The following is a 13,703-nucleotide window of genomic DNA, read 5'->3' as shown; positions in this document are numbered from 1 at the left end:
ATGTAGTCTTCTTTTGATGTATTTTGTGAAAGAAATATTGATGTCAATGATGTCCCACCTACACCACTCCCAAACCATGTACCCCCCCCCCCTAACATTTTGAAACTGTCCCCATTTCAGCTATTGGTATGTTTGGTAACATGTGAAATATTTATTGTTGCATACATGAAAAGTATGTGTTTATTGGCAGTTGCAGCGTGTTGGCGCATGTTTGTGCTGAATGATATATTATTGTATTTCTAGAGTTTATTGTAATCTGTTTACAAACATGAAATAGCATGGTGAATTGTATCTAGAGGTGTTTCTGGAGTCTAGAAATTCTAATAAAAAGATCTACCAAGTAATCAATGCATTTTTTAATTGGGTAAACATATTGGTTTGGAGCTTTAAAACCTAAGGAATCATTTATGGTAATGGGTACATTAAAAACAATAGCTTATATATTTGTAAGCTTAGGCATTCATACAGAGTTCTCATTGAGGGCTGTGTATAAAAGTAATTCTGGTGTACAGTTTGTACTGGCTATGTAGATCCAACACACTTTGACCACGCAAGGTTACTTTTTAAAACATGGTGGTTTACCCTCTGAGCTCTGAATTACCGGTACATTTTAATTAATGGATGTGGCTACAGAGTGCTTGGAAGGGAAACGGCTCTAGGATAGAAAGGTGTTTGCTTGCAAGAGAGCAGCCCCTTAAGGACAAGGGATTTCCTTAGGATAGGATGGCCTTTCTGAGGGGACAGTTCCAGCGGTTAGGTGAAAAGGGAGACCGATTACGCCGACAAAGGCCTGCTTCTCAGAGAAAAGATCATGGGGAGTTATTCCAGACAAGATCCATGGTGAAGGAAAGTTGGAAGATCATTAGGTTCTACACCAACACACAAAGGTCATTTTTTGTTATTAAATTATTAAACGTCTGCAGCACTGCGTATTTATTAGGAGGCCACGATCCAAATCATTTTTCTCATAATGTTGGGCACTTGAAACGCGTGAGACAATTACACACAACTTTTATTACTGTGATTCTTAAAATCTTTATTTCCTGAACTAAATAAGGCACCAAAAAGTGCTAAAACCAGGTATGTGAAAGTTTGATGATGTCTATGAACTTGATGTTTTAATGTCTGTCGGGCTATAGATGAAAACCCCAACTTTGCATTGTTGTAAGCTGTCATCTTGTCTGATATTTGCGATTTACTAGATTTACAACAATCTTCACGGTACTTTGCTAAAAATGCAAGGAAAACACAATTGCAACTAAAAAGTAGAATTCTGGGGAATAATAGGACAAAATGCCATGGTTATGACTGTTAATTAGGGTACAGGTTTAAGTTCAGTCACCAACAAATGGAACATTAAGTTACGATATAAGTAGCAATAGATGGTTTTCAATTAAGTATTTAGCAGTTTTTCCATTTTCAATATAATTTTTTTTAATGTATCCTTTTTATTGAGAAACTTCAGATATGTTGACCGTATCACTAGCAGATGCTATAGTTAAAACAGGTTATCAGAGGTAGAAGACTTAGTTTGTAGAACTAACAACGATCAATGTTCTAAAAGGGTTTTCCAGTATGTATGGCCTAAACCAGAGGTCTTTGTGTGTAACTTTTTCTCACTGCTTAGCCCACTGCCTTCTTGCTTAATGCGTATGCCTCTCAAGGGAATTTGTTCAACCTCCATTAAGTTGCATTATGTAATCAATATTATAGCTTCCAGTCTCTTTATGTACGCTTCAGCATCATTCAAATTTAAAGGCTTATCCTAGCTCTCTGGAGCAGTTTTGTATATTGATTATCCTTTATGGTCTATAAAATAACCTGTATGGCTCAGCGGGCACTTAAGAAATGGTTACCACAGCCAAGGAAGGCATCGGGTGCTCAAATTACCCATTTGTGGAGGTAATAGGTTCTTTTGAGGTACTTTGAAATTACTCTTTAAATCATTTAACATCAACCTGTTGGAGGGCACGTCATTCAGTTAAAAAAAACTTGGATGTTGGGATCTGCCACAAGGGAAGTTACTGCCTGGGCCTTTGCCCCACGACTGCCAGAAGTCCTTGAGTGTCAGAGCAGTCCGCACTAGAGCCCTGGGACTTTTTTTTTTTAATCCCGCTGTTTAAGGATATTATACACATTTGTTAACACACCAGTAACACAACGGCAGTTTTGTTATTTACCAGAACACAAGTATCTATGTGGATTACCATGTAATATTCTAATCAGTCTCTGGCTACATAAAAAAAAACTGATTACATTTAATATGCTGGTCTACAACCAATCTTTGAAAGTATGAACTTGTCTAGGGTTAGTTTCTATGGCAACCTGGTTACTAGGATACACTGCCTTGATTATTTTCATAAATTTGTATAACATGCATTCGTTGTTTTACCTCGTTATCAGCACCAGTTACCATGGTATTTGGTTAGCAAAGAAAAAAAAAAAAATTTAAGTCACATCTCACATTCATCATTCAAGTATTTACATTTGTCCCCGCTACTTTAATATCGCTTTGATGCGCCACAGAACACATCGCTACACCATGGTACCGAGAAGAAGATATGCAAGTCTTTGGGACCACAGCAAGATAGCATGTCAAGTCCTGCTGCAGACCTGTTGGTATATATGTCTGATGCATTTAATTATACACTAAGGTTTTGTCTTATAAGCAAAAGAAAACATTAAGTTCCCCCATAAAGATTACCGACACACTTGTATTAACACAACATTTTTGCTTAAATATTTTTCACCTGGCAGCCATGTATTAGAATTGATTAAAAAGAACTGTAGACTTACTTGCGGTTGCAAAATAAAATGTCCTACCTGGAAGCATGCAACGGAAGCCCAACACCATGTCTGGCTTTCCCATTGTTTTAAGTGCGTTGCAACAATATATTCCAGCATATGCTCCATTGAAGATGTTTATAAAGAACATACCCAACACTCCTGCATTAGCTCTGAAATACGCACTCAACATTTATCAACTAGTAAGTGAGTGCTTGCTCACATTCATAATTAAGACAACATACTCCTGAACATTTATGTAATACAGAAATTACATACCTTGTTTATCGACATATAACATGCGTCCCCTCCCCAGGACCGGAAGCGAGGGAGACGTGGCTGCAAATTGTGCAGCTCTAGGATTCATCAGAGTATAACACGCAGGTAGGGTTTCAGCTTTTAGTTATAAAAGTGCGTGTTATACGCCAATAAATATGGTATGTAATATTCATAAGGTGATAGATCTACATCAGCTTTGCTGGCTAAGAGAAAAAAAAACCCAGTCCATTTCTTTAAAATTCTTTATTATGTAATTACATATTTTCAGAAAGCAAAATGGAGCAGTAGATTCCACCACTGAAATATTTACACCCTTTTTCATGTTAAAGTCCCATGCGCTATTAATCTGAGGCAAATTTGACCTGGGGTTAGGTCCCTGGCTTTTAAAAAGGAAGTGTGAGCTGTTGTGCAGCAAGTCCCTGCCACCACCCGCTGATCAGGTTTACATCCGATGAGCTTGCCTTGAAGCATCAGTACTCAGAATGAACTGAAATATGTGGAAATGTTTGTATGATTTAACATTTTCAGTTCCATATTCACGGCCAGCCATCTGTTAAGATAATTTAACACCAATTTTGTTCTGCTCTTTTTTCATTTGCCGTAGTAATTCTTTCTCCATTTTCTTCCTTTGTTGTTCTGCTGTTCTTTTCTCTCTTTCTGCCATCTTCTGCTGCCTGATGAAAAAAAGAGTAACTATTGTTTTAAAGAAGTAAAAGCATGAAAGGGCAATTGTGACCCTTTTCATTCAAGGATCAGTGAAAAACTTTTTAGAAAGCAGAAAGTGTCCACTATGCCAAAGGCATGATAGCCAACTATAACCACCTGACGGTATTTGGCAAAGTTTTACACCAAGGCCATGCAGAGCATGATTTATATTAAATTAAGGACCATTTAAAAATGATAATGCTAAGGTATCAGCCTAAGAAAGAGCTTGGGGGGGAAAAAGCCTTTAATGTATGTGAAGTAATGATTTGACTGTTTCTCTTATTAGGAAGGCTAGTCATGCATCTGCTTTCGCTAACATACAAGTTAAGTGGATTTTAAATAAAAGATTAACCACAAATTTATGAGCTAGATAAATGTCAGCAAAGAAACTTGTTATTCTGAACTTGCTTGTTTAACCCCTTCAATCCCCTATAGACGTACTGGGACGTCCAAAAAACGCCCACTAAGAAACCCCTATGGACGTCCCGGTACGTCCAGCCCTTCGTGCAGCGTCAGGGACACATCCCTGCCTCTGCACGGGAGACCAGGCTGTCGTTTGACAGCCTGGACTCCCCCTGGCAGCAGAAGCCGGCATCGCCGGCTTTCTGCTGCCCGATCTCCTGTAACAGCTTCCGGCATGCGGGGATATCCTGCCCTTCCGATGAGGCACAGAGACGCTGTGATCTCTATGCAGGTCTGTGAGGACCTGCATAGAGATCACAGTGTGATCGGTGCAGGGGGATCGCGGGGGCGGGGAGTGAGAAACCATGTCTCTCACTCCCCATCCCGTCCTGAAATGGAAAAGAAAAAAAAAAAAGTTAAACCATTTAAAAAATATAAAATAAATCATTAAAATAATGATATAAATAATACTAAAAAAAAATTAATATGAGCTGTGATATTGTGACATCACTGGCATGTTCAGGAGGTCCCTAGGAGGACCTCTAACCATTACTGTGTAAAAAAATAAATATATATAAAAAATAAAATAAAAAAAATCTTACTTCCCATTGCCCTAGCATAACATCTAGCCAGTATAACCCTCCTGCCCCCGTTCACAACCCTCCTGCCCCCCGTTCACAACCCCCAAACCCGTTAAGCCATAGGCATAAAAATTATACAAAATTGTACACCTAATAGTATGCTCCCTGGTACTGGGAAAGTCTGGAAAATCTATATAAATTAGGTATTTCTGAAATCAGGACACCTGAATTGATAAACTTGGAGGGGATTTTCCATCACTTTACCTAATTTTGTGAGGATTCAGAGGGAAAATGTAAAAAAAAAATAAAATGTTTATTTTCCTAATCTTCGCTAGTTTTTACTAAATTTCTCATTCTAAATTTTCAGCTAATCATCCAACTATGGTATCAAACAAAAGCTCTATCTCTCCTTGAAAAAACAACATATAGTTTACATGGGTACACTACTCACAGGAAAAGAGAATCATCGCTAAACCGACATACCCCAAAAATGGCAAAATTGCTCTAGGCTTTGGAGGTACCAAAAACCCCTGGGATTGAAGGGGTTAAGAATAAATTATGAATCATACACAGTGATTTTTGGAGCCCTCTAGTGGCTGTTTGTACAACTTCAATTATAAACAGCCTGAGCTCCTTACTTTTACAGTTTTTAATGCTAACAACCACCAAGGAAACCTAAGGAGGCATCAATAACCCCCTGAACTAAAAGGCTAAAGGTAAAACATTCAAATTCGAAAAATGGCAATGTGATTAACTCAGGCAATCCCTGAAAATTGTCAGCCCACATTTAGAGCACAAAGATCTTCTATGACAGAAACTGTGTAAAAATACCATAAGGCTAGATAGCAAGCTCACAGGCAGTGTTCCCAACTCCTGTTGTGTCTATATGTATTAATGTATATTTTATGTATGTGTTCAGCACTGCATAATCTGTTGGTGCTTCATACAGGTAATACATTTATAAAGTAAACATCATAGGAACATGTACAACTGAATCTGATTTGCATATCTGAAACCTCAAGGGGAGTTTTTGTATGCATCTCTTAAATCTATACTGCATTTAACTTTTTATTGTATACAAAATTACAGAAAGCACATTGTTTAGCCGCAAAAAAAAAAAGAAAAGAAAAAAAGAAAAGTATGCAGCAATATAGACTGTACCTTGCAAATACAAGCAAATCCACTATAATAAAGGGGACATATGGTTTTAATAGTAAAGCTTGAACATAGAACCATTTGATGGTAAATAAGAACCATTCAGGCCATCTGGTCTACCCATTTTTGCGGAAATAAAGACTGAGCCTAGTCAGTCCTTAGATTCAGAATAGCTTTGTGTCTATCCCATGCATGTTGTAAACTCCCTCACTGTATTAGTCTCTACTTCTGAGAGGTTGTTCCATTTATCTACCACCCTCTCTGTAAAGTAAAACATCCTTAGTCTGTACTAGAGGGTCAGATGTTAAGATGTAATCTATCACATTGCCCCTCTACTTTCCTCCAAGCTATACATATGGAGATCCTTTAGTCTTTCCTGATCATTTTTATCATGCAAATAAATTATCATTTTGGTAGCCCTCTTTGAAACTCTCTAATATGTCAATATCCTTTTTGGGTCTCCAGAACTTACACAATACTTTAGACGAGGTCAGTCCAGAGATCTATAAAGTTGTAGAACCACCAATACAATGTATAGAACATGTGGGATTTGTTAAGTGATAGCAGCGCTTTAACATCCAGCACTTAAGAGACAGACAATCACCGATCCTTACCAGTGCAAACATTTGCAAATTAAAGGAAAAGTAAATTAAAATATTGGATGATTAGAACAGAAATTTGTATTTTGGGAGAAAGAAAGAAAAATTAACTGTCACTACCTGAGAACATCTTCAGCTTGCCAAGTAGCATCCTCCTCTTCTTCCCAAGCATTTGAGTTCTCTGGCCAGGTTTCCATATCGCCTAATTCTGCCTAAAACAGAAGAATCCACACATTCAGTGTCCACACATACTGCCAGGTGGGAAGAGTCTTTTTTCTCTCCTTTAGGTTTAATGCACTTTAAGTTAGTTCATTGACTCAAGAGAAGCATATGGCTCTGGATTATTTTCTGTTAACCAATTTATTTACCCGTTTTTTTTTTTTCTCTCATTTGAAAACTCAGACATAAAAATAGTGCCTATTGCAGTGGAGGTTGATGGGATAAAAATTCAATAGCAGCCAAGGAGCCATAGATGATATCCCCTTGCATATTTGAATTTACAAATAAACGAAAAGGATAACATTAACACAAATGTAAAAATTCTTGAAACCTGCAGGTAACTCAGCAAAAACAGGACTGGAGCTTCCCTGGTTTCACAAAATTGCCAAATGTATTGTTAAACACACAAAATCCACCAATTATATAGCCCTCAAGACAGAGAGGTGTTATTTGGGCTTAATGAAGCCAGCAGCAATTTTGCTGAACTGGGAGAGCTCCAGTCCTATTTTTGCTGCTGTTGAAATATGGAGGTTTCCAGACACCGATGCTCCCTGAGGAATATAAGGTGTGTGCGTAAGAATAATGTATGGGGCCCGTCTACTTTTGATTCATTTTCTTCTTCATTTAGAAGTATGGCTCTATAAATTTTAGAGCACCTGGTTGAGCTATCCAAACACCTTTCAAAGGTCAATTAGGTGCACCATTTAAGAATTCAAAGAGCAGTCCAACATCACTAGAGATAACCAGTAACTAGCAAGTACCCCTAATGAAGCCAGTGCCTTCAATATGCTTGTATAGTTTTTTTTTTTAAAGAAAAAAAATAAAAAAAAAAATAAGATAATTCAAGTATTTTCCACTCTCCCCCACCATTCGTCTTTCTGTGTGTTGAGACAGACTCAGAAGCGTATACTGTCCAATGTTTCCTGTGATGCTACTGCAGGAAACAAATGCCAGAATGTCTGTTTAGGCATTTACATGATGTTGCTACACTCACCGCACAACACAGGATTTTCTACACCATCTTCATGGTTATGACAGGCCATCATTTTGAGGATGACATAAAACATCCCTGGCCGCAAGAGGGTTAAGGAATCATGGGAGACAAGTGGTGTTTAAAGCATTTCACCATTATTCAATCAGCACTAAATGAAATTATACTTACAGATTGGTGAACAAAAGGAATATCTTGAGTGGCTGCCAGCCTACTGGAAAACCCAAAGTTGCCATCTGGGACACTAAAATTTACAGTCTCTCTCTTCTTTATAACAATCTACATAAATAGAAAGCACTCAATAAATGAAGGCAAAAGAAGGAAACAGGATATAAAAAGATCTGCAAACAGCATTTTCAGAAGATGATTTGATTGAAAAGCAAACCACAAGAGCGGGTCATGACATGTAAGGATTCTCTAATTCTTAAATGATTCCAAATTCCTAATTTCACTGTAAATTATGAAACAGTGAGCTTCTCCTGTAAGGAGTTGACCTTACCTGCACAATGTCTAGATGAATCATTGAGATGAATTTCAAGAAACCTCCCCATATCAGCTGTGTATTAAGCAGGACAAGCAATGCCTGGAAAAGCTCACGGGCACATTTTTCTTGGTATAAAAAGAGACTTTGAGCAGCCCTTGGTAGTATTAGATTCAGGATAGTTTTATGCTTTATTCACTTACTGTGTTATTTATGTACCTCTATCACTTCTGATGTGAGGCTGTTCCATTTATCTACCATCCTAAAAAAAATTATTTACATTTAGCTCACCTTTTGTGTTTTCCTGATCGTCGGAGCCATATCTTTGAAGAAATCAGGCTCCTCTGGCTCCATTGAATTCTGAGTAGACAGGGTGCCATTACCACCTTCTATCTTTACACTTGTGGGAGCTTCATCATCCCATGAGCTCCAGTCCTCTACCTGATTTAAAACATCAAGTGATTGCAATTATATAAAAAGCCATTTTTATTTAGTACTAATTTGAAACATCATGCAAGGTCAAAAACTGGACACTGTTGTTCACTTGAGATTGAGCCAAGCGAGTCAGCTGCTGGAGGCACAAGTCAAGCCAGGGCAGAGGCAAGGTATATAGGTTGTATAATATCACTGTGTGGTTCCCAGTTATGCCCACTCTAGCCCCCATAGAAATTCATGTCTTAGGAAGGATATTTTAGACACACACCTGTTTTGGTACAGAAGCGTAGTCCACAGCAGTTGGCAGAGTGATTTGATCGCCGCTTAGCTTTCTACCTCGGCCAGATCTAAAAATGAAATAGGGAGAAATAAAAAGTCTACAGAGCACACAGTTAATATTATGTAATTATATTCGTACAGTACAAATCTTATAAAATATATGTATGAGTCCCTGTGCATATTTACATCCAAGTGAAAACAGGTGTTTTAGTGGAGTTTTTTAAAAATATGATTTCTTATTATGGGTACATTGTGCACGATACCTGCATATTAGCCTTTTGAAGAAAGAAAGCAGAGATGCAAGGCAAGTGCAAATCTTGAACAACCGAAACTGTGTAATTGCCATCCTGAGCTCTCTTTACCTAGAAAGACAAACAAAGTGTCTATTAAATGTGCTGCCTTTATTTTCATGGCAGACAAGAAGATGGCAAAACCCTACACTGTTACATATCACACAAACCATACAACAACCATCATGAACTCAACAGGAGATAAAAACAGAGGACAAAATCATGCAGATCCCGAGAACAAGTTACATTGGCTTCTCTGATGGTAAGGTGGCCTTCTAATTACATGTCAGAGTCCCATCTGAACGACTATATATATACCGTATTTTTCGCTCTATAAGACGCACCTGCTGATAAGACGCACCTAGATTTTAGAGGAGAAAAAAAAGGAAAAAATATTTTGAGCTAAAAAATGGGCTAAAATATTTATTACAATAACTGAATAAGCTATGAACACAGTAAGACACACACAGTAAGACACACACAGACACAGTAAGACACACACAGACACAGTGAGACACAGTGAGACACACACACAGTAAGACACACACAGACACAGTAAGACACACACAGACACAGTGAGACACACACACACACACACAGTAAGACACACACACACAGTAAGACCTCCCTCCCTAACCCCCCTTCTCAGTATCTCCCCTCTAACTCCCTAACCCCCCCTTCTCAGGATCTCCCCCCCCCGCCCCGGTCACTTACCTTAAACTCCTGTGTTGGAAGCGTGAGGCGTTTGTCTCGGGTGCCGGCGCTTCACTGCTGAGCGCCGGCGTCTGACGTCATATGCCGGCGCCCAGCGTAAAGCGCCGGCACCCGAGACAAACGCTTCCAACACAGGAGTTGAAGCGCTGAGGCAGGCGGCAGTGGCGGCGGCCGCCGCCAGCAAAGGATTCCTGTATATCTGTCAGGCAGGGGGGCCCGAGAGTTGCCTTCAGCAACCGCTCGGCACCCCTTGGGCCCCCCTGACTGGCAGAAATCCAGGACTCCTCTGCTGGCGGCCGCCGCCGCCTGCCTCAGTTGCGACCCCGGATTTATCGGCGTATAACACGCAGGTAGGGTTTAAGCTCCGGATTTTAGTTAAAAAAGTGCGTGTTATACGCCGATAAATACGGTATATCGTTGCCCCCCCCCCTCCCCCCCTCCCTGCCTGCATCTTCGCTCCATAAGACGCGGCTGATTTTTCATCCTACTTTGGGAGGAAAAAAACTGCGTCTTATGGAGCGAAAAATACGGTATATCCATCCTTGTTTTTCCTCCAATAAAATATTGATGTGATGCTGGAGACACATAGGACCCTTATTTACCATTTATTAACCAGGCATGCTTTTGTACGTGTGATTTATTTGACGTGTACCATGTATGTTCTCCATAAACATGTATAAAAGTAAAGCTTTACCTATAAAGTAATTCCAGTAATGTATATTTTGAAAGTTAAAAAGGAAAGTCTTTGATTACCCAAGAAGCACAGTTCCCTCTAGCCTCATGCACAGTTCTGCAGGGCTGATAGACCGTTTCCTATGGACCCTAAGAGGGGAATAGGAAATAGGATGAGGATCTATATACAACAATGTAAATTAAAGACAAATTAGTGTTCTGTATGATGCTGTGTGTGTGTATATACACACACACACAATATATATACATATATATATATATATATATATATATCTCTATACAGGACTTTTATAAAAGTAATCTTATTGCAATGATTAAAAATAATGTGTCTCCTTATCAGACTGAAAGAATTACTTTTACAAGTCTTGTGAGTATCTTCTACTTGGTCACATTGGAAGCACCAGGGCATAATTGCTGAGGATTTTGAATGCGCTATTCACTTGTGGATTGCACAGAAACGTTTACACACACACACACACGTTTTACGAACATAACCAAACCAACTGGAATGCTGAAGGCACTCTTCAATGGAATTTATTCACTAAAGTGGAAGTGGCGAGCACACTGAATTTACTATGCATTAAAAAAGCGACTGAGCTGGCCCAGAATAATCCAAGGTTCATTTAGGAAATTTAAAAATACTGACAAAAGCATGCATTATACAGGGCTATACTAGCTGCCTTTGAGCAGGTACCCACTTGGGTTTGCCCCTCATAATATATAGTTATGCCAGTTAGTTAAAGCAAACTAACTGCCAACTCCCTCTTTAGTAGATAAGCCCCAATGTTATAATGAATTAAGAACGCACGCTACTCACAATTCTGCCTCCTAGGCCCAATTAACAAATGTTTATATAATGCTCGCCCCCCCTTTAACTGCCTGTTAGTGGACATACATATAGTAACAGCACCTGCTACACCAACAGGCTCTTACTGTGAGAAGGAGAAACAAATAAGAGTACATATTAAAACATTTTGCTCTAGCTGTAGGACTTAAAAGTAGCCAAGACACAATACATATATGCAGTGTTTAAGATTATAATTATAAACATCAGCAAGCAGTCACGTCGTTCAACCAAGGAAATTATAGCCACATCTCAACTTCCTTTCATTTTTTATGTACAAAATGATTTTGGAAAAGGTGAAATTATAATTAGGATTATAGCACAGACATACACACAATTACAATCATCTTTCATCGTGATTGTATGTATACATAGCCCACTAATTGTACCACTGGAAAAAAGAACACACATTGTATCACTTTGCTAAACAAAGGCCTGCTGGCTGGGTCTCTAGATGCCATTTAAAATGGATCTAATGTTTATAATCTGTACACAATGGCTACACAAACATCCATGTCTTTTCTCCTGAACTGAAGGCATTCAAGGCACTGCACCCCTATAATTCATATACTAATAGCCCGGACTGCATGTGCAGGAAGCCCTAACAGTCCGAATACTAAGCACCAGATCAACCAGCAAACCCCTGGGTCCCAGTGTGTTATGCTTGGATTGCCAGGAGCCATGATTGCGACTCCCATGAATCTCAGCTTGCCGAGGACCAGTGAGGCGCTGGAGCGGAGCATCTGGGCTATCAGACGTTACAATGCACATCACTTAAAAGCAAAAAGCGATAATTTACACAAGAAACGCGGATGCGCATGCGCCTGCAAACCACTCTCTGGACAGCTCTGCACAACATGTAACCCAGAAGCAGAAGCCGGATGTTCCAATTACCCAGCAGTCCGTGCCCGCTCAGCAGGCGGTGTGCGCGACCGTGGCGAAGAGTGCAGCCATAACAGAGGAACGTGCGCGGCACAAGACTTGCATTGGCTGAAGAAGAGTAGGCGAACAAGCAACTGAATGGGCCCGGACGTTCCCCGTGAGGACGTTAGCAGCTTGCACGCTGATGACGTCGCCTCGCTGTCGACGATATTACGTCGCGGGGCGGAGTCAGCAGAACGAGGGGTGCGAGGCGAAGTAAAGCTTCCTGTGTTCTGTCAGCCAAAATAGCGCGTTTTGGCGTACAACGTTTTGTGTACAAAATTGAAATTAGGCACAAAATGCAGCATTAACTATATCAGCGCCTCCCTGACTAAAGCCCAGTTAGTACGTAGACACTTTACAGTTATATTAATCTGATGATTACTCATTTTGCCTTTTTTCATTGGTGTCCTTTCCGTTGGCTTGTTCAGGGGTATTTCGTATTTGTATTACGAAATGCTTCCCCACCTTTTGCTTTGGAATGTGCCACCTGTTTACTGGAGTCAAGCTATCAGACCTTATGCCTTAGACCTGGAAATGTGATAATAATCATATAATGTTACAATTTTTAGTTCTCACACAAATATATCTCCCTGCAAAATTAGATACGTTTATTAAACAAATTAAAGGTAAATATCCGCTCATTTCTAGCAAATTACCTTTTATAACATTTCTGCATATATTACAAAATTCCACCGTTGGACCAACACATTTACACTGCACATATCTCACACACACCCCTATATAATATCTTACAATATGGTGCATTTTTACTGTGGAAATTTAAAGATATAGCACCCCAAATAGCAGTGCAGTACTTGATAAATGTCATATTTCAACATTCTACATGGAATTAAAAAAAAATCCCCCATTGGACCAATACAGTTACACTGCAGATATCTCAAACACATGCCCCTCTATTATTTCTGAGAATATGGTGCATTTTTACTGTGGAAATTTAAAGATATAGCACCCCAAATAGCAGTGCAGTACTTGATAAATGTCATATTTCAACATTCTACATGGAATTAAAAAAAAATCCCCCATTGGACCAATACAGTTACACTGCACATATCTCAAACACAACCCCCTCTATTATTTCTGAGAATATGGTGCATTTTTACTGTGGAAATTTAAAGCTATTGGTCCAATGGGGGAATTTTTTTTAACCCTCTGTAGAATGCTGAAAAATGCTAGTTGCTGTCTACTGGGATGATATTTGGGGCGCTATAGCTTTAAATTTCCACAGTAAAAATGCACCATATTCTCAGAAATAATAGAGGGGGTTGTGTTTGAGATATGTGCAGTGTAACTGTATTGGTCCAATGGGG

The 13,703-nt window shown here is 39.3% G+C and overlaps 1 protein-coding gene across 1 annotated transcript; it reads right to left on the bottom strand.

Annotated features, from left to right (window-relative positions):
- Window positions 1–3,616: 3,616 nt before the first annotated feature.
- LOC149305633 (receptor-binding cancer antigen expressed on SiSo cells-like) lies at window positions 3,617–9,256 on the bottom strand. Its single transcript, XM_089477401.1, has 6 exons — window positions 9,174–9,256; window positions 8,894–8,978; window positions 8,488–8,637; window positions 7,887–7,994; window positions 6,626–6,717; window positions 3,617–3,737 (listed from the first exon to the last, which is right to left on the bottom strand). Exons 1-6 carry the CDS (start codon window positions 9,254–9,256, stop codon window positions 3,617–3,619), a joined length of 639 nt encoding a protein of 212 aa, XP_089333527.1.
- Between the last annotated feature and the right edge of the window lie 4,447 nt (window positions 9,257–13,703).

This window comes from Sceloporus occidentalis, unplaced genomic scaffold (genome assembly GCF_023333645.1).
Source record: "Sceloporus occidentalis isolate IW3139 unplaced genomic scaffold, rSceOcc1.0.p SCAF_11, whole genome shotgun sequence".
In the NCBI taxonomy this organism is placed as follows: Eukaryota; Metazoa; Chordata; class Lepidosauria; order Squamata; family Phrynosomatidae; genus Sceloporus; species Sceloporus occidentalis.
Note: the sequence above shows the minus strand (reverse complement) of the source record. Positions and strands in the feature narration are given on the sequence as shown.